The 21337-nt window shown below is 42.6% G+C and overlaps 1 protein-coding gene across 2 annotated transcripts; it reads right to left on the bottom strand.

Moving 5' to 3' along the window:
• Positions 1 to 3: 3 nt before the first annotated feature.
• TRAF3IP3 (TRAF3 interacting protein 3) lies at positions 4 to 19404 on the bottom strand. 2 transcript variants are annotated; one of them, XM_008059995.2, is made up of 15 exons: positions 19005 to 19404; positions 16833 to 16980; positions 16615 to 16678; positions 16328 to 16352; positions 16028 to 16057; positions 15848 to 15943; positions 9425 to 9496; positions 7057 to 7197; positions 6808 to 6945; positions 5157 to 5292; positions 4485 to 4547; positions 2895 to 2954; positions 1694 to 1830; positions 842 to 955; positions 4 to 258 (listed from the first exon to the last, which is right to left on the bottom strand). In XM_008059995.2, exons 1-15 carry the CDS (start codon positions 19347 to 19349, stop codon positions 166 to 168), a joined length of 1662 nt encoding a protein of 553 aa, XP_008058186.1. In that variant the 5' UTR covers positions 19350 to 19404; the 3' UTR covers positions 4 to 165. The 2 variants fall into 2 exon arrangements, with proteins under 2 accessions (XP_008058186.1, XP_021569015.1); XM_021713340.1 differs by having other exon boundaries at positions 19065 to 19349.
• Positions 19405 to 21337: the final 1933 nt, after the last annotated feature.

Raw genomic sequence — 21337 nt, 5'->3', positions numbered from 1 at the left:
CAGTCTGGTCAAGTGAAGTTTATTTACAATAAGTTAAAAAAAAGAGCAAAAAGTCAGAAATCCCATTCAATTGGGGGAGAACCCACATTGTAAAGTGCCCAGACCTTCTGAGTTTTTCATTGATTTACTTCTGATTTTTCACCCAAGGCAGCTATCACAAATTATTCAGATCATCAGCTTGTCTTTGTTGGCTAGGAACACTGCCAGTGCTGCAGCAATCACCACCATCAGCATCAGGAGCCATCGGCCACCTTGCCCCTGGGCAGAGGGAGGAGGAGACAGGAAAAAGTGGCCATGAATTGGTTGGAGAAGATAAATGCAAAAGTAGTCTTCCTCTAGCCCTGTGGAAAACTCTGGGTTAGTGGTGGAGAAAAAGCTTTTTACTTCACTGTTTTCTTCCACCTTCTCTCACTTCTCTTGGGATACAACCACACAACCACATCACCAATGGTCCTTAGCCAGGGAATCATATCCAGCAGCAACCAGATATGTAAATGCTGATACGGATAATCAAGGGTGGAAAATAAGAAAATTATATTCTCTGTTCATATGCCTCATGCTATTGCTCTTCTGTCCTTGCCACCATGCTTAAAATAGGCTAAAAGAACACCCTTTCATACTTAACTCTCTGGACTTGAGAGTTCCATGAAAGTTGAACTTTGATGCACAAGTCAGTGTTTCTTTTCATAGTTGCTGTAATGTCAGTGTAGTATAAACCAAGTGGAGTGGGACGGGCTGGCCAGATGTTGGCATGGGCTGATAAATTTTATCTGTAGACTTGGCTAAAGAAGGAATTGTCCCACCATCATCTGGGGTTGCATGGGAGGATAGATTCTCTTACTGTAGGAGATGGCTGCTGTCTCTGGTTCAGCTCTTCTCGACAGTACTGCAGCTTACGCAGGCAGGAGAGATACTCATCACTGAGGTTGTCTAACTCTGAATGCAGTTTTCTGTACTGGGGAGAATATCACCAAGTTCATCATCATTACTTCTGTCTAGGACAGAGCTCAGGAGGGGAGACTGCCCTGTTTAAGTTACCCCTTCACTTATTTGGATCTTTTTTACCACCATCCTCCCTTCCCAGTCTTTCTCAGAGATTTGAGTTTGTCTTTTGACTATCTCACCTAGTTTTTCTGGAATGTGTTCATGTAAATGATTTGTTATAATGCATATTATAATAATACATTTTATACATGTAAGTTCTTTGATGTCACAGTGCATGTGCAAGTGTTTTGCAAATGCGGGACACCAAAAAATTAAGTTCTTAAAGCACTAAAGATCTAGAGTTACTACAAGTCTCTTTCCCAAGAGCTAGTTGCACATGCATACTTACAGGAATATATGTATTTGTGAATATGTAGAAAGGAAGAATTTTACTATTTAAAAGATGCTCTGTAAAGCTTTAAGATACTCATTGTGGGACACTTGTGAAATTATTTGTATTAAATGTATTTGAGTTTAGGTCAACTTTCAAAAAGGTAATTATTTAAAAAACCTTGAATAGTAGTTGCTATAAATATGAAAGGGAAAATATTAACAAGTCAATTCAAAAGCAAAGACATTTTATCAGGCAAGTGAATACCTGTGGGCTTCCAATTCCAATGAGAGTTTAAATTTTGAAATCCCTGGTCTGTGGATGTCGCCCAGGTTTCCCTGCAGATGAGCCCCTCACTAACCGAGGTCTCCCTCTCACCTCCTTTTCCTTGACCTGGAGCTGCAAAGTCTTCTTTTGCAGCTCATCTCTGAGAGCCCAGTCTTTCTCCGTCCCTGTACCCTCAGGCTCCACTTCATTATGGGAGGGCTTTGAACTCCACACTGGGAAAGCCTGATCTGAAAAAGTAGCCAGATTCTCAGTGATAGCGAGGCCCACACCTCAGAGGAACGGAACTATCAGTGAGAACCCCTAGGAGCGGGCAGAGGGGTGGGAGCAAGGGAGGACCTACTCTTGGCTAGACTGAATAGAATGGAATTCTCTGACATAAAGCACTTCCCTCTGTACCCTGCTTAGCCTGGACATATAACTGGAGTTTGGGCTCCTTGAGGGCAAGGTTGGCATCCTACTTTTCTTTGTTATCCCCACTCTTGTCTAATGCTAGATACTTGGAGTGAATTAATTGAATTTCTTTGGTTGCATGTTACATCCTTTCTAGTTTGTTGGATGCTTTTCCCATATGTCGTCATTTCAAAGTTTTGAAAATGTACTAAAATTGATCTTCATGTGGTGAAGGTGATTTTCACTCACCTTGCAGTCTTAGTCTTGGTGAAAAGAGCACTGGACTAGGAGTCAGAAATTCTGGATGGTTGTCTTAGCTCTATCCTTACTTTGTGTGACCATAAGCCTTCATTTTTCTTATCCATACTACGTGGGCATAATAATTTGTGCCTTCTATATTATATTATACTCAGTGATTGTGAGGAGAAAACTAAAGGACATGTGTAGTGGATAAGTGAGGAGCTACTGTCCTCTCTTTATATTTGTATATGATGAATACTCAGGAAGCTTGGGTAGCAGACTCTTTGTGTCCAGGAATGAGGTGACTCTTGTGTGCTACATGGCTTGGGGCTGGGGAGTTAGATGTCATTTGGAAAATCATGTGTAAAAATTGACATGAAATCCTGAGTTCAAAATCAATTTATTGAAATACTCAACACACACATATGCTTTCAGAGAGAATAGAAATCCTTTTTCACCATTTATATACCTCAGGATAGAAGGTTAAATAGTTGAAGTGTTCTCAGAATCAATGATCAGTCCTTAAGAAGCTGCCCTACATTCCTGACTTAACAAACTCCCAGAACTGAATGAGACTGTAAAAGGTCATGTAGTCTTACTGCCTCTAGGCTGGCAAGGAAGGAGCAATTATATTAGAATTTGTGGTAGTAAATTTGCTGACCTTTCTTTGTTAAGAGTTTCTCTTGTTCTTGAAGCTGTAAGGATTGATTCTGAAGCAGACCTGTTGGAAAACACAAGGAACTTGTCTATGCTAGCATATATATCATAAAGTTCTTTTCAGAACTTTGCTTAGAACCATAATTATTAAAGATGTTCCCGTCTGCTGTGTTTTGAATTTTACCCGCCCCCCCCAACAAATTGATATGTTGAAGTCCTAACCTCCAGTAACTCAGGTTGTGACTTTAACTGGAGATAGATGTCTTACAGAGGTTTTCAAGTTAAAATGAGGTCATAAAGGGGGACCTCAATTTAATATGACTGGTATCCTTATAAGAAGAGGAAATACGGACACTGATAAGTTCCATGGGAAAGATGGTGGGAAGAGACACAGAGAGAAGACAGCCATCTACAAAGCCAAGGAAAGAGGCCTGGAATAGCTCCTTCCCTAAAAGCCCTCAAAAATAGAGCCTTCCCTAAAAGCCCTCCTGCCACCTTGATTTTGAACTTTTAATCTTCAGAACTGTGAGACAATATATTTTTTTCTTTAAGGCACTTAGTCTGTGGTACTTTGCTATAAATATACCATCTTTATATCTCCTCAGCCATATCTTGATCTTCAAGTCTCTGCTTAAATATTACCATAGAAGAAAGGCTTTCCCAGATGGCACTATATAAAATAGCAACTATTTTCCCTTTAACCTGCTTTATTTTTCTCCATAGCATTTATTACAACCTTACATATATCTATCTATAGAAACTCCATACTGGACTGTAGAGCTTACTTAAAATGCAAGTTTCATGTGGTAAGGAACTTTTAGTTTTATTCATTACTATATCCTCAGTCTGTATAACTAGAGTGTCTGGCACTTAGGGGCACAATGAATTTGTATTGAATAAATAAAGGCATAGTTTTGAAGTGCCTTCCTGCCCATCCATCTTCTGCCTTGTAAGAGCTCAATATCTGCTGGTATTCTCTCTTTCCTCTGTGATTGCATTGCTCTTTTAATATTCATTACTATTTGCATGACACATCTCTGTCAGGTGTCAGAGGTAGTGGACAACCCGCAAGAGGTATTAATTGAGTCAGGTTCTCCAACTTTTTAGAAATTATCTGCTTTTCTTCTGAAAAGTCCCTTCTCTCGGCCCAATATATAGTTTTGAAGTGGGCTGAGGAATGTGTAATTATAAACTTATTTTTTAAACCATCTCTAGTGACAAAGGTCTATGTGTATGTTCATAGGTCATATTCATTAACAAAAGTTAGAATGCAGAAAATAAGAACTATCTTAGAAAACAATACTTTTTAAAATCTGCAATTTTAAGGGAAATACAAGTAGTTATCGGCAAGGAAGGAAAAAGTAGAAAAAAAAGAACAAAAGGCTAATACGTATATAATTTGCAAAAAGTTACGTCCTCGTTTCACAAGAAGAGGGTCTGAAAATGCACAGAGGTAGAGGACATGCCAAAGACTGGACCCCTCAATTCCTTCTCTGGTGTCTTTTATGGGCCAGGAGCCCCAGGAACACCAAAACAAACAAACAAAAACCAAAAAACTCCTATGCTACTTTAAGAATCTGGAAAGGGAACTTACTCTGCAACTGCTGTACTCTGGTCATCAGGGCGAATTTCTCCTCCTCTGACTTTTTTAGTTCATCTGAAAATGAAATAATGCAAGCCAAATAGAAGAACCCAAGACTTAACTCGATACCTGAGGATGGAAATTAGTAATAGATATTGTCTCGTCTCTGACCTCTAATGTGTCAAATGGCAGTTGCTTTATCTTCTACTTGTCCCAGTTCTGAAGAGGTAAAGCAGAAGCTGAGTACCTCCGATTTCATGCATCAACAATGTTGGGCTGAATTAAGGATTATATTTACAAAATCTGGTCCTCAGTTGACACAGAGGCTATGACTGGGAGGCCTTTACTATGCCTGAGCTTTCAACTGAGAATAGAAATCCTTTCAACTGAGCTTTCCCTTTCAGATTGGGAATGTGGCCTTGATGCATGTGACTGATGTGGGAGCAGCTGGCCTAGAGGGGTGGGCTAAAGAGAGAACTCAGACAAGATACTCTAATGAAGTAAAATTAACTTTCAGTCTTGCATTATTAAAACAGCTCTGCGTCTTCCTCAAAGTAAAATGAAATCAAAGCCAACCAAGCAAACAAATAAAAGGCTGAAGCCTTTCTCTCTACTCAGCTTCCTTTTTCTTAGCTCACTCAGTCATGGCTCCTGTGCTCCTAAGGGCTTCAAGGAGAAGGTTACCTTGTAGGTCTTGGGTATCTGAGCTGCACAGGTCTCTGTCTCCTTGCAGGTGCTCAATCTTTGCCTGCAGTTCCTGGTGCTCATTCTCCAAGAATTGAAGGGCCTGGTTCATCTGTAAGTCTCTGCTGTCTGCGCCCTGTAATGAGGAGAAGTGCCGACATAGAAAGAAGTCAGTGCTGGGGTGGAAGTTGGGGTCAGGTCCTGTGGAAGAAGAAAATTATAGCAAATTGTAAAAGGATAGAAGAAGAAAAAATGTTAGGGAAATGAAAAAATAAGGGAGTTTTTAAAAAAAATTCTCTTTTGCTCTGCTCTGTTCCTCATATTTATAACAGTACATTAGACTTTTGATGTTCACAAGGATTCATGTCTTGACATGTTGGTAACTCACCAAATTAAGGAATACCAAGTCATCACTTTTCTAGATTTTTTTTTTAAACTTTCTCTTCTTATTCTAGTACTATCAGTTTTTTGGGGTAGGCATTTCTCACAAAATGTCAAGGTTAAAAGCCTCACAAAACCTTTATAGGAGCTGCCTTATAGGTGATAGGAAGAAGAGAACAACAAAGGTTGAGATGCTGATATGTCGCAGGGTGACCAGCTAGACTCACTCCTTTGGTAAGGCTCACACATTCTGTCTCTTACCAAGTGCGTCATTCCAATCCCTGCTTCAGGATCAATTTTTGAGGTGGGTCCTCAAAACTCCAATCTAAGTAAATAAAGTCTATACAAAATAATAGCTAATATTTATTGAGTGCTTATATGTGCTAGGCACTTTGCTAAGTGTGTTAAAGGGTTATTTAATACAATAATCCTATGATATAGGTACTATTACTCTCATTTTATATGAGGAAACGGAGGCTTAGAAGATTAGTTAACTTTTCCAAGGTTACACAGATTGGAAATGATGGAGCCCTTGAGAATGTCAAGGGTCTCCTGTAATTGCTTTAAAAACACATTGGCAAGATGTGTTAGTTAATATGCACCTATAAATACTGTGCCAGTACAGAAAAACAGAAAGAAGAATTCTTTTTTTTTGAGTTGGAGTCTCATTCCATTGCCCAGGCTGGAGTGCAGTGGCATGCTCACAGCCACCCCAGCGTTGACTCGCTGGGCTCAGGCAATCCTTCCTCCTCAGCCTTCTAAGTAGCTGGAACTACAGGTGGCTAATTTTTAAATTTATCATAGAGATGAGGTCTCGCCATGTTGCCTAGGCTATCCTCCAACCTGTGGGCTCAGGCAGTTCTCTCACCTCGGCCTCCCAAAATGCTGGGATTACAGGCTTGAGCCACTGCACCCGGCCAGTAGTGGGCAATTCTGAACTGGATGCTCTATTGGGATGGAATTTGGAGAGTGGGTTGGGGTAGACATTCAGAGGCTGATTAATATCCCAGCCTAGCTCTTTGGATTTGGATGGTGTCATTCCAATAAAGGCTTAATTCATTTGCATGAGCAGTGCACACATCCTTGCTAACCTCCAAATTAGATTGCAGAGCCGAAACAGCAAGTCTGGTACAAAGTGGGCAGTGAGTGATGAACTGAAAACCAAATGCTCTCAGCTGCCTCTGGGGCCTCCAGCCCAGGAGCAGCTTCTCTCATCACCACCCCTCTTCCCCATGTCCTGCCTCCTTTCCCCTACCCTAATGCCTGGTACCTGCAGTTTGGACTGAAGCACATGGAGTTGGCTCTCCAACTCTCGGTGCTGGGTCCCCAGGGTATGCCAGTCTTCTTTCAGAGCCTCATACTGGCTTCTCCACTCTTCACACTTCTGTTCTGCCAGGGCCAAGGACCGCTAAAGGAGATCAGAGAGGAGGGGGTTCCAGGGAGTTATGCAGCTGGCTCCCTTTTGTCCCAGAGCTGCCCTGGGGTCCCCAGCCACAAGGACTATGTAGTATCCCCACACCTGCGTGCTCTGCAGTTGCTGCTCTGCATTCATTTTCTCCTCCAGCACTTTCTGCAGTGATTCCTTGGCCTTCTGCTCATAGCTGTTTTTCTGTTCTTCCATCTTCAGTAGCACCTTTTTTATTCCCCGTGGGGAGTATTTCTGTAAATTTGATGCAGTTTGACAAATACACATTGAGCTTCTGTATGACAAGCTGGCATACAGATGATTAATTAGTTCCTGACCCCAGGACAGGGAGACCAGTGATCTGGTGGGCCTTTTCTTCTTGGCTAGAACTAGCAGGAAGAGGTTCAGGCATTGTGAGCGATGAGAGGCGTGGGGGTATGGGGGGAATAAACAGTGCACTGGGCTTGCTGAGCGTTGTACCTTAGGGATTCCACAGGCTCTTGAAATCTAACATGTCCACACAGAGCTCATCTTCCTAAACTTGCTCCTTTCTCCTGGGCTTCCCATCTCAGTGACCACTATCATCACCCATCCAGGTTCCCAAGCCCTAAACCAGGGAGTCAGCCTTAATTTCTCTCTTGTTTTCTTCCAATAATCGGTTAGTCGATTGAGCTTTTTCAACGTCCTTAACACCTCATACCTGTCTCCTTTCTGTCCCTACTGCTACTTCCTTAGATCAGGCTCTAATAATATTATTATATGGATTTGTCCTCCTATCTTCAAGCCTTGCCTCCCTTCAAGCCCTTTTCAGTCCTGCAGTTAAAACGTTCTTTCTAAAATGCACATCTGCTCATGCCATTCCCTGTGTAAATCTGTCCATGGATTTTCTCAGTGTCCCAAGAATCATATCCAAACTCCTTGGCATGGCTCCTACTTGCAAGTCCAGACTTTCATCCCCTGCTGCCTCTATTTAAGTTGCACTGCTTGCAGATCCTCTAAAGACTGAGCTTTTTGGCCTCTTGCCTTTATCCATATCACTTCTGCCTACAGCTGATTAACCTATTTCATACACAAGATTCAGTCCAAGTATCATCAGTTCTGATAAATCTTGTCGAACTATCCCCATGCCCCAACTCCTTATGGATTAGGTAGCTTTTCTTGGTATTCATGGTATTAATGTATGCCTCTATTGCTCCAATCTATTGACTCATCTGTCTTCCTTAGTGGAGTATAAACTTCAGGGCAAGGAGCATGCTTCTTTCTTTTAAAACGAAATCTTTGTAGCCTTCCTGCAATCCCTAGTGAGTTCAATTAATGTTTTAAAATTAATATATTTGCATTTTGAAATTTCTCCTGGCTTCAGGATTAAGAAAGAGACCCAAGAAAACATTGCAAATTCACTGGGGGTCTTGCCCTCCCCATGTCTTTCATTTTTGTGTCCTGCGATTTTTGAGAAGGCAGGCAGCTTTTACTGTCAGTTCTGGACTCCTTAGGTGAGCAGTAGTCCAGATGACAACAATTTAGGGAACTATATGAAATGTTTTCATGTAGCTTTGGAATTGTCTGAAAATTTGGATTTAAATATGAAAGGTCTTATATTTTGGAAATTTTCATTAAAACAGATCCCAGAGTTACTTGGTTGAGGTCATATGTGGGGGATGTTCCAGTTTTTGGATTTAACCAGGCTGGTCACTTGTTAAGTCTTATCTCCTATTGAAGATGAATAGATTAGCATTCTGGATTATATTTTGGTCTCTTATGAGTTTGGTTGGCATTATTTAGTTCACAAGAGGCTGACAAAGTAGGTCATACTGAAAAAAATAAAAGTTGTAGACCAGGAAACCTAATACAATATAAACTCTGCCTGCTCCACCCCATTTTGTTATTTGGCATCTCCCTATCTGTCAGGGATCCATTGCTTCTCAAATATGAAAGCTGATTTCTTTCTGTCTCTTGTAAACTAAGATTAGGCCAGTCAAGAGATTGTGAGCTGGATAACCATGTTAGAGAAGAGCCAAGAGTCAAGGTATTTTACTTTCTTCCAGGGATTGCTAGAAAACACGATAAAGTTGCCCATGGGATGAAAGTCATTTTGCAAGAATTCACTGTAACATCTGACTCATCTGTTCAAAGATTGGGACCTGTTATGTCTGTCTGGGTGGTATGAATTTTTACCAGGACTCTTTTCTTACAGTTTCAGGTATTTTCAGTGTTCCCTTGGGGCTGACAAAGTGGTTAGTGCTGGGAATTTTTTCCCCCACAGAGCACAAAGAAAAGAATACTGGGAGAAAGGAAGAGGAGGATGGAGATAAAGATATGGTGAATTAGGGATTAGATTGAAAATGGCCAAACCAAAACCTGGTAATTAGGAATGGTGGGTGTGTTAATCTCATGGCAGTTTTAGGAAGTAGGATTGAGGCTCAAGCATTCTTCTCATTTAATTCTAGATTTCCAAGCTGGAAGTGTCCTCCAGAATGCTTACCTGGGTACAAGTGTACAGCTGGTTTTCTAGGGATCTCACTTTGCACTTCAGTGTGTCTTCATTAAGCTGTCTCTGGAGCAAATGGGATGAGTTAGTGAGGTGGGGCCAAAATATAGTCTGCAAAGAATTTTACTCTATATTCCCAACCTACTGCCCAGACTTGGTTGATGGTCAAACACTAAGCTCTTTCAGAAGGTAGGCAGGAGCAAAGATGATGAAGGATATTGAATAGAAGAGGATCTCTCCTTTTTGTCTGGACTAGGACAAGAAAGAATCAGACTGCCCCCTCCCCAAGTCCTTTTTTTTTTTTTTTTTTTTATCTTGAATTTCTCTCTCAAATGGCTCAGGGTGTCATATCAGAGGGTACTGGAAGGGATAGATTCTAAGCTAGTCTTTTCTCTCCTCACCTCCTGCTTCTCACCTCCTCTCAGTCTTTTACATGGATTTTACCCCTACAGTATAGGCCAGCAAGGCTAAAGGGAATCTGCCTTCTCAGGGAGAATATGTATTCCTTCCCTTACCCCGGTTATGGGCTGAGATGTATCTTCAAAATTCCTGTGTTGAAGTAAACTCCTAAGTACCTCAGAATGTGACCATATTTGGATAGGGTCTTCAAAGAGGTAATTAAGTTAAAATGAGGTAATTAGGGCAGGCCCTAATACAATATGACAGGTACCCTTCTGAAAAGAGGAGTTCAGGACACTGAGGGAAGACCACATGAAGACACAGAGAGAAAGTGACTACCTGCAAGCCAAGGAGAGAGACCACAGGAGAAACTAACTCCGCTGACACCTTGATCTCAAACTTTTAGCCTCCAGAACTGTGAGACAATAAATTCTGCTGTTGAAGCCCCTCTGACTGTGGTATTTTGTTACAGCAACCTTAGCAGATTAATATACTCCCCTTCCTGACACACACACGCACACACATACACTAGACTTACGATGAGAAAATCTTTAGGAAAGCAAGAAATGGACAGAGAGATAGTAAAGCAGAGTATAAGCTGCAAGGGGTATAAGGGAGTTTCCCAGAAAGTCACATTCTATTTATTCATAAGCTGGGTCTGTCTAATGACATTGTGGGCATTCCAAGAAGAATGCTAATCTCAAGGACGAGAGGGGATTGACCAGCATGAAAGGCCAATCTGTTTCTCAGTTTTTCAGTATTTCAGCTGAGTAGCTAACAACTTCCTTGCCACTTTGTTGTTCCCTCTACTTGTAGACTTGTCCTTTTTCCCAAGTAAGTATTTTGTTCTTCCAGCCTTGAGTTTTGTTTAAAGTGTATGTATTGGGATGGGGGATGGGGGGTGCCATCTGTGAGAGCAAGTTTTCCACAGAAAGGGTCATGGGTCTCTTTAGCAGCAATCTGTAGCTTTATTTCTCTCCAGGCCACGTGGGACACTTGTGAGGTGAGGTCTAGAAATTTCACTTGTCTTCAGGCTTGAGATGCCAGGCTTGAAATAGCCTGGACATTTTCAACCCTCATGATGTTTCCGATCTATAATGATCTGGAGGCAGAGAAGGGGGGACTCTGTTTTGAGGTTTATCTACTTCAATGAGTTTCAGGGTGCCTGGGGGAGGCAGGAAGTGGTATCTCACAGCTCCTGTTTTGATCTTGTTTAGCTAATTCTTCTAACCAGGGGAGCCAGGGGGCACCCCCACCCTTTCTGCTTCCTGTGTTACTCAGCTGGGGCTTGAAAAAGCAAAACACTTTGCCAAGAATAATTTTTAAAAGTGCCTCCTGTTATTAATGTTTTTCCTAACATTTCATGTGTGAGAGAGCTGAGAGTCAGGGATTTGGCATCTGTAATAACCCACAGGGCTTTGAGACAGATAAAAAAGATGGACAAAGACATCCACTGTTTGAGTTTTGAAGGAACTGGTAAAATGGCTACATTCCCAAGTTGCCTGTTTGTTGTCAGACCTCAGGTCGTGAAATCAACTGGCTCCACAATCAACTAACTCCCCTGCTTCAGATCTTCTGACTCTATGCATTTTCCTTTACCCAAACTCTACAATGAAGAATGCAATCAAACTTAACAAGTGTAAGGTCTATCTTGCTATATTTTGGGACCAAAACAGGCCCAAGGCAATATTCTTAACTTTTCCCAGTCTCCTACACCTTTTTGGGTGTCTCCTCTCTCCCTATTACGTAGTATGGCTTTAATCCAATATTTTGCCTCTTCCAACTGTTTTTGTATATTAGCCTAATCCCAGATTACTTTTCCATTCTTGTTGCGGACAACTCACTGGTGGGGATGAGGGGCCACCCAAGTCTAGGGCTTGAATAAAATCTCTTTTCCACAGCTCTGCTTTCCTGGACTCCCTAAGGCAGTCAGGAAAGTCGCAGTCAAGTTGTTGCAAATAGAGCATGTAGTTTCCTGGTCTGAGCCCCAGGTCTCCCCACACTGAAGCCCAGTGTTACAATATATGGGAAAAAGCACTTTTTACAGGCCTATTTCTGACCTTCTCGGCAGGTATACCCAGGGAGCCTAGGGCTCAGAGGGCACAGTCACCCCAGTGGAAAAGGGAGCAAGGTGGAGGCCATACACACCTGGTGCTGGTCTGAGGGCTTCAGTTCCTGCTTCTGCTTGGTTTTCCCCTGCTTCTGATCTGTTCTCCAGAAACACCACCACCACCTCACTGCAGAAGCACCAGCCCACAGCTCATCTCTCTGCTCTAATAGAGTTGCTTAGGGCTTGCAGCCAATCCCCCGCTGCCCTGTCAGCTCAAGATCTCAGTTCCACGTTGCAGGTCTTAAAACCCAAGTCTGCTGTGCTGCTGTTTTTGTATTGCACAATGTTGAGAGTTCGCTTTCTCTACTGGCTGAACTGATTCTACCCTGAAGAAGTCTCAGTGGTGGCCCAGGGCCTGTGGTATCCCAAAGGCCCAGAGTCAGTTTGGAAGTAGAGCTAATGGAGGAAGCAGATTTTAGGGGTTTTACTAGAAAGTTTGTGGTAAGCGTCTTAGTATGTGAAGTTGGAGATTCAAATCATGGAGGTCAAATGGAAAAAATTAATATCTGAACCAGTTCTGGACACGTTCTTCCAATTATTTTTTCCAAATACCATAGACTGGGGCTGTCCTCTTATTGAAGTTGAGGCTCTCTATCCATGGAGGGGATAGAGAGTTGAATTGCCTTGTCTTGGGGAAAGCAAGAGCTCTCAACTAAAAAAGTTTGAGATTGTTGTTCTTAAAAATCGGAAGCTGAGGGGGTTAGTGAGGAGGAGGAAGAAAAGAAGGGTGAGGATTGGGAAGGGTGAGAATAAGAGAGGAGGGAGAAAACCACAACCAGAGGAACTTCTGCTCTTGGGTTGGAGCATGGGGTAAGACTCCTCCTTGAAGACTACCTTAGAAATGTTTCTTAACAGTTGGGCATGGTGACTCGTGCCTGTAATCCAAGCACTTTGTGAGGCTGAGACAAGAGGATTGCCTGAGCCCAGGAGTTTGAGACCAGCCTGGGCAATGTTGTGAAACCTTGTCTCACAATAAATTAAAAATATTAGTCAGGCATGATGGTGTGCACCTGTAGTCTCAGTTACTTGGAAGGCTGAGGTGGAAGGATTGCCTGAACCCAGCAGATTGAAGCTGCGGTAGACGTGATCATGCTACTGCACTTCAGCCTGGGCAACAGAGACTCTGACTCAAAAAGAAAAAAAAGAAATGTCTTTTAATGTATCCTCATTCTCACCAAGCTTGCTATGATTTAAGCTCTGATTGTGTGATATTATGAGTCTTCACTTCTCCCACCCCTGCTTGGAGCCGGGATCCTCATTGTTACTAGTTAAAGAATCTTTAAAGACATGGATCTGATCGTTCAGTTTCAATCCAGTTCCACAGATAGTGATTGAGTTCCTTCTGAGGATGCGCCAGATATTGCTAAGTGTAGGCCTTTAAACACCAGTAAGACAGTACCATTTCTATTTATTGTCTATAGCAGTGTTTCTCAAACTGGGTAGTATGCATTCTCATGGACATCTGATAATATGGTTTTCTTTTTTTTTTTTTTTTTAAGAGACAGGATCTCACTCTGTTGCCCAGGTTGGAGTGCAGTGGTGCTCATAGCTCTCTGCAGCCTTAAACTCTTGGGCTCAAGTGATTCTCCTGCCTTACCTCCTGAGTAGCTGGGACTACAGGCATGCATCACCACACCTGGCTAATTTTTAAATTTTATTTTATATAGACTGGGTCTTGCTATGTTGCCCAGGCTGATGCTGAACTGTCATCAAATGATCCTCCCTCCTTGGCCTCCCAAAGTGCTAGAATTTCAGGTGTGAGCCACCTTACCCAGCCCATGGCTTTCTTTTAAAAAGGGGTCCATACATTCTTCAAGTTTGAGATCTCTTGTTCAACAGAAAAATTTTAAGTCCCATAATTCTAGGGAGCTGTCTGAGGCCCTTCCTTTTGTATTACTCTGACATCATCACTTCATTTCAGCCACACTCTGCTAAACCCAACGCTTTGTCACATCCAGGCCTGTAAACATTCTGATTCCTCTACCTTAAATGCCCTTCTCCTTTCTGCTTTCTCCCCCATCATCACACCTACTCTGCACTGGTAAACTCCTACTCATCCTACAAGATCCAGCTAAAATGGTCTCTTTCCTTTAAAATCTTCCCTATTCCATTTTAGGCAACATCATTGCTCCTCTTTTTCCTGTGTCACTTCATATACACTGCTGTTATAACCTTATTACATTGCTTTGGAATTACTTATTACATCTCTCTCGTTATGGCTGGAATGTGAGCTCCTCAAAGCAAAGCCTCTACTTCTTTTTGTGCTCTAACACAGGGCCCAGCACAGCATTGGAACTTCTCAAATGTCTGTCTAATAAATGAGTGAGACGATCTCAATTTAGTTCAGCACCGGAAACCACCTGGCATACACAGCTGTCTGCCCCAGCCTCCTACTCTGCCAGTGAAAATGACTTCTTGAACAATCAGGAATCTTGACTGTAGATTCCAAAGTCCAGATATAGTGTCTGAGGAGGGAGGGCTAAGCTAGGAAGTCCTTCGTATATCACTGCACTCTCTCAGTTTTGTTCCACACATTCCCATCATCTTTCTCTGTCTCAGCACAAGCCATCTTCGAGGTAGGGTGTTGTCACAGAGACCTATAAAGTTGTGTGCTCTGTCCGGTTGCACCTGGACTTTCTACTTCATTGGTGTCAGACTGCTTATGGCTCCCGGAACATACTAATCTAGGGGTTTCAACATGGAGATTCTGAGGAACCCTGGGAATCCTCAAGACACTTTCAAGGGATCTGGAAGGTCCTCCCTTTTCTAACTACATATCTGTGTAAGACTGAATTTTTTCATTCTCTTTAACCAAAGAATGTATTGCAACAAGTTGGATGAAGAAGCAAATATGAAAATCTATCTGTCTTTTGTTTAGCCAGACATTAAAAGATTTGCAAAAGTGTAAAGCAATGCTATTTCTCTCACTATTTTTTGTTTTTGAAAATATTATTTTCATAAAATATGTAATTTAGGTTGGCATGTAATGATTCACTATTGTTACTTTAAAATTAATAATTATTTCTAAATTTCTGTTTTCATTTTGAATATGGTAAATATAAAAATTTCATAGGGATTTTCAATAATTAAAAAATAGTATAAAGGAGTCTTAAAATAATAAAGTTGAAAAACCATTGCACTAGACTATACCATGCCTCTAGATCTTTGTCAGCACTGTATCTTGCACCTAGAATACTATACCTGTTTCCACATTTGTCTGGTAAATGCTATTTATTAACAACAAATAATCCTCTGGCTCTACTCTTCTCTGGAGTTGCTCATTCCTTCTTGTATTTTACTATACGAAACATTTTATTTTTCATCTTTGTATTTTTTAGACATCTGTCTCCCTTAAAAAAAATCATGAACTTTCTAAAAGCAAGAACCCTGCCTAAGTAATCTCATTATTTCCAGTGCTAGCCTAGTGCTTGAATCTTAGTTCTGGTTCTGCCACTAGCTAGCTGAATGACTTTCAGCAAGTTACTTGACTTCTCTGAGACAATTTTCTCATAGGCAAAATGAGAGAAATAGACCAGATCATCTATAAAATTCCTTCTCACTCTGGCATTCATGTTTGGGCATTTACTTTATTCAGTAATATAAACTATATTGGGATCTTCTTTCTTTCCTCCCAATAAATTAAAAGATGAGAATTCTTGCCACTTTTGGCTTTGGGTCTTTCCTGGATTTATAGCAGTGTGACCCCCTGGTGATGACCTGTACATTTACTGTGACCTGCATGACCTCTAGGTATAAGCATCGTCCTCCCCATCTTCTACCTCTTTCCATCTCACTTTTTCAATAGTGAGAAAACCTCATTCTCTTACTGTGATGAAAAATAAGGAAAATAAGATAGGAACACATAGAAGCCCATGAGTTTTGTTCAGACAAATATTTCATTTCCTTACCTTGCAAGAGCTGTCAAAGGCCCGGAACACAGTGGACAGTAGGTCTTGTAGAACCTCCATTTTCTGTTTTAGAATAAACTCCCTTTGTAGGGCTTCCTGGGGATAAAATGCAAGAGGGTAAGATTGGAAGAGGAAAGAGGTAGATGGAGAAACTGAGGGGAGAGGCCACATGCCACTTACTTTGAGGTACTGGGAAAGCTGGATGATTTCCTAGAGGGAAAGAAAAAGAGAATTAAAAAAAACTCTAGGGTCCCTGAAATCCTGGAACATGAAGCTATAGCATGGGTTGGCTTGTATAGATCAAACCTCTTCTGCCTTGGTCCTGACAGGGTCCCTCTAGGCCTAATGTCTATGCTCAGTGCCCCCTTGCCATGCAGGAAGAAGATAACCCTCCATCCAGCTGAGTTTATCGTGAAATGCCAGAATGTCAGGGATTAAATGCTGTCTGATTCAACCTCTTCAAAGTGAGGATCTTCTTACCTCATCCAGAACTGCAACTCCGTAACTGGGAAGAGAAGAAATAAAAAAACATGATATTGGACCAAAGAATCAAAGAAGTCAGGAGGCAATCAGTTGATTCCTTCTGGGATCCCTTCTGAAGAGCCAGTAGGATAGGAAAGATCTTTCTCTTTCTTAATTAAGGTGAACATAGAAACTCATTGTGTTATTTCTCCACCAACTGGGTGAAGATATTCAACTCATACCTTAGAAAAGAGGAATGGATGGGATGTGAAGAGGTTAGGGTTAGGAACATGAAAGCAACTCACTTGGTTTGCTGACTAGCATCATTCTTAATTGTTGGCCATGCTTCTTCAGCTGTTGTCTGAGTACCTGAGAGATGGAGAATAAGGTGCTTCAGAACCCATGGGGGAGGGGGAAAGTGAAGGAAATGGGGAGAGACAGGGACTCTCCATGGCCAGTAAGCTGGGACTGCTGTGGCAGGATTCTCTGCAGGTCCCATGAGTGGGGAAGGCTCTGTCCTTACCACGGTGGTGTTTGGGTGGCTTCTTGATGGGAGAATCCTGTTGAGGAAGGTCCTGAGGCCGAGAGGAGAGGTGGTCAGCCACATCCTTCTGGATACCTGAGAGAAGAGGATGCTGGACTGGAAAGATCTCAGAGCTGATTCCTGCCACCTGGAAGGCAAGTGGGGAATGCTGAAAACCACTGCCTAGAGCTTGTAAGATTTGGAAGATGCTCCTGATGATTGCAGAAAGATGAACCTATGAGCATATTTGCTATGGACTGAATGTTTGTGTTCCCTCAAAATTTGTATATGAGATCCTAACTCCCGATTTGGTATTAGGAGGTGGAGCCTTTGGGAAGTAATTAGGTCAGAGGGTGGAGCCCTCATTAATAGGATTAGTGCCTTTATAAGAAGAAACATGAGAAAGCTTGCTTTCTCTCTCTGCTCTCTGCCATGTGAGGATACAATGAAAAAAAGATCATCTGCACACCAGGAAGAGAATTCTCATCAGACACCAGATCTGCTAGAGTCTTGATCTTGGACTTCTAACTTCCCAAATTGTAAGAATTAAATTTCTGTTTAAGCCACCCAGTCTAATGGTAATTTGTTATAGCAGTCCAAATGGACGAAGACAACATTTCAGGTCCAGAGAACCAAAGTAACCCACTCAAGCCTTCAAAGCCACAAGGCTACTCCTGCTTTTCCCATCCTTGTGCTGGCTGGTCCTCCTCAGGGAAGGCAAATGGGGAGCTGCACTTCTCTCTAATTTTTCTCTCTAGAATCTCTGATCTACCTTGTTTGGTTACAGCCACTTACATAGCCAACACGGTGATATGGAAAAATAACTGATCGAGTGAGGAGTGAGGGAACCTGGGTCTAGATCTTGCCTTTTCTAGGTTTCAGCCCACTGTCTATGCAGTGAGCAGTTTGGAATAGGTGATCCCTAAGGTCTTTCCATATTCTAGGGACAGCTTCCTTCTTCTTAGTAATAGTTGGAAAATTGTTGAGCTTTTTGTGAAGAGAAGGTAAAGCAGGAAGTTTTAGGGATGGGTGTAGTAGTAGTGGTCATAATGTAGTCTGCTCTTTTATATTTTATTTTTACAAACTCAAAAACTCTATGTTGGTAACATAACACTAAAAAGCTAAGACTAACTTAGACTTAATAAAATCTTAACAAGCTGGTAGGCAGAGGTGGAGTTCTTTAGTTAATTGTATTTTTTGCTCTATTTTCCCTGCATTTTAAAAAAGCATTCAGAAACCTTCTTGCCTTAGAAAGAACATAGTTGATTTTCTTTTGCAGTTGGGCTCCATGATCATTTCTCTGAATGTCACTTCCCATCGAGCATAACAGATCCTCTAGTTAAGCCCTGATGGAGTAACCACTCTGGTTAAGGCACACTGCCAGGCATTTACGGGCAACACAGCAGACCCGTGCCTGTTGTCATTATGCTCACAACATGGGTAGGAAGACACAGATGGTTTGCTGGCTAAGGTCATCTTGGCATACCACAGACAGATTCTGAATTTTGCCAACACTGTTACCTTCCCATGCCAGATTAGTGGGCCCTCTAAGAGTTATACAATCTTAGAGGATTTATAGACTCTTAAGGCCCACGGAGAGCAGAGGTGGCCTGGAGAATCCAGGGAAGGGTTCTTGGACCAGATGAAGCTATAGATGAGTGGATTTAGTAGGACTGGAATGGAACAAGAGCAAGAGAGATGTTTGGCTGCAACAATTGTTCAGAGGAAAAGAGGACGTGTGTGTGTGTGTGTGTGTGTGTGTGTGTGGTGGGGAAATGGGACATCAAAAGGATTGGTCTGTATATCTGCCATATAATAACCATTCAGTAAATATCTGATGACTGATGGGTGAATGAATGCTGTAAGATAGCTGTAGAAGATACGTATAGAGTGCCTAAATTTGAACTGATACTAAATGTTAGTTTTGAATTGTTTTTAAAATTATTTTTTTCCTTCCTAAAAGGCAAGCACAAAACAAAAAAGAGCAAAACAAACAAACAAAAACACAATAACAAAAATCTCTGAATGAGAAAGTGGCTAGTGGCAACTTTACCACATGACTGGGGAAGAACTTAATTTAAATCACTTTTTAGTGACCTTGAGCCCACCCATCCTCCTTGTGCAGAGAGAGAACAAAGAGCACAGAGAAGTATGTCCCTTGACATGGCCCACCTGCTGTCTGGGGGAAGAGATCCTGCTGGCACAAGACAAGGGCTGCTTGAGGACAGTGGCCTGGCCTGGCCTCCTGGAGGGCCCTTGCTCCCTGGCCTCGGGACATCGTGCCTTGCACTTCTCCTCCAGCTCTAGGTTCCTCCTCCTGAAGAACTGCTGCAGCCGAGCTCTCTGGAGCTGCTCTCTCTGCTGAATCCTCAGCACCTTCCCCACCTGGCGGCAAGTGGTCACGTTGGGACGGCAGCGGCGACTTTCGCGGGTCTCCTGCCGGCGCTCACACTTGGCCTCATAGCTCTCAGCCCACCGGGCCAAGCCAGGGGAGGGCCTGGGGTCCGGGCTGATCATGATGACCTCCGAGCACCTGTTGTGCTTGGCTTCCAGTTCCTGGAATAGATGCCTGGATCTGCCAAATGCCAAGAGGGAGGAGAGGGGGAGGGGTCTGAAGATGGGCAGAAAAATGACAGTCTCCCCAGACCAGGGTGAGGAAACAGCACATAGGTCTATCTATGTGGGTTAAAAACTGAGGACATGATGGTGTCAAACCGGGAGTCAGGACTCCAGACTCTATCAATAATGAATTAACACAGTCTAATAAAAGCAAATTCCTACTTTTCTCTAGCCTATGTTTCTCCTTTGTAAAGTGGAAGGATTTCTACTACGTGTAAAGAAGAAACAAAAACAAAAACCCAAACTTATTCCTTGATTGAACATCTCACCATCCCTGAGTCAGGGGAAAATGAGAACAAAATAATAAAAGGCATAATAAACTTATAGCCTTTGGGGAGGCAGGTGTGTGTTCATTTTCTAGATTTCTAAAGAAACAGCAAGATTGACCTTCTTTCCCTACTAATTCACAATATAAAAGGAAATTCAAATCTTTACTACTCTCTTGGCCCACATTGTTACTAAGATAGTTGAGTGACATTTCTCAAGACCTGGAGGCATAACCAAGCACCCCTCAGGATGTGACTAGTCCTGTGACCAGCACCTACTGCTCTCTTCTTGGCCCTTAGCAACTAGCTGTGAGCCTGGACCTGACATGGTTTAGGAGGGAAGCCACCCTAAGTCTCCATCATGCTGTCCTGACATTGGTTTATTGCACCCCATTCCAAGCCCAGGGCTGGGCTCTGTCTCCCAGGTACAGATCAAGTTCAATCTGTATTGACCAAGCATGTGCCACATGCCCAGTGCTGGCCAAAACTTATGTCAGAGCTCTACAAACTCTTGGAGCTGAGGGTTCCATTTTTAATTTTTTAATTTTTTTTTAGGATCACCTCCCTATCAGGGCTAAATCTGGTGCCAAGTCTGCCTTCCTTAGCCCAGACACAGATTGTGCCATTCAAGCCTGCAAGCACATGGAATTATACCTTCATGAGGCTACTACAAACAAACAATATACAAAACAGACAAAAATAGCAAGTAAAAATTTACAGGGAACCAGGCTTGGTGTAGGAGCTATAGGACACCCCTCTGCATGGCCTTATCTGGTATTCATGTAGTACCCAAACCATAATTCCTTATTCCTTCTCTGTGTCTTTCTCTCTCTTTCCTACTCTTCTCTACCTACCTTCTAGAAATTTGTTCTCTCCTAGAACCCGCTGGTAACTTTGTTGAGTTGGGGCTAAATTGGACGAGCTGGATCTTGAGTGTTGGGAATTTTGTGCCCTGCCTCCTCTGATCTCTGGAGACAGACCAGGGATAATGAAGAAAAAGGGACTCCCCCTCACAGCTGCTGCTGCTTCTCTCCCTCCCACGACCTCATTACCTACCACCCTGGAACCTGAGTTCCTGGGTAGGTCAGAGGAGGGTATCTCAGCTTCACCAACCAGCAGACATTTGTTAGCTCTAACCCCTTGGGGTTTATTTATAGCCCAAACAGACCCAACAGGTAGCAGTCTCTGGGACTTGGCTGCCCATCCTGGCTCAGTCTGGAATTCTCTGCAGGATTCTTGTCTTCTCTTTGTACCACCCATTCCCCAGCGTCATGGGTGGGACAGTCTTCCTCCCTGAGAGGGGTCTTATGTGGTCAAGCCCCGGATGTCTTAAATACCTGACTCTTGAGGGGTGGAGGGGCATACTCTGGTCTTGGGCAGCACTGACTCCATGCAGAATTGTGAGGTTGCTAATGTTTGTTCTCTACATACCATTTCTGAATGGCTCTCTTGTTTCTTTAGGCTTTAGGTTTTTCTCCTCACTCCTACTCTTATGGTGGGGAGATAGTCCCTTGACTTTCCACCTGCTACTTCCTTTTTTTTTTTGAGTTGGAGTCTCACTCTGTCGCCCAGACTGGAGTGCAGTGGCCGCTCCCGGCCACCGCAGCCTCGACCTGCTGG

Source organism: Carlito syrichta, unplaced genomic scaffold (genome assembly GCF_000164805.1).
Source record: "Carlito syrichta isolate Samal-C Ts95f unplaced genomic scaffold, Tarsius_syrichta-2.0.1 Scaffold304470, whole genome shotgun sequence".
Lineage (NCBI taxonomy): Eukaryota > Metazoa > Chordata > Mammalia > Primates > Tarsiidae > Carlito > Carlito syrichta.
Note: the sequence above shows the minus strand (reverse complement) of the source record. Positions and strands in the feature narration are given on the sequence as shown.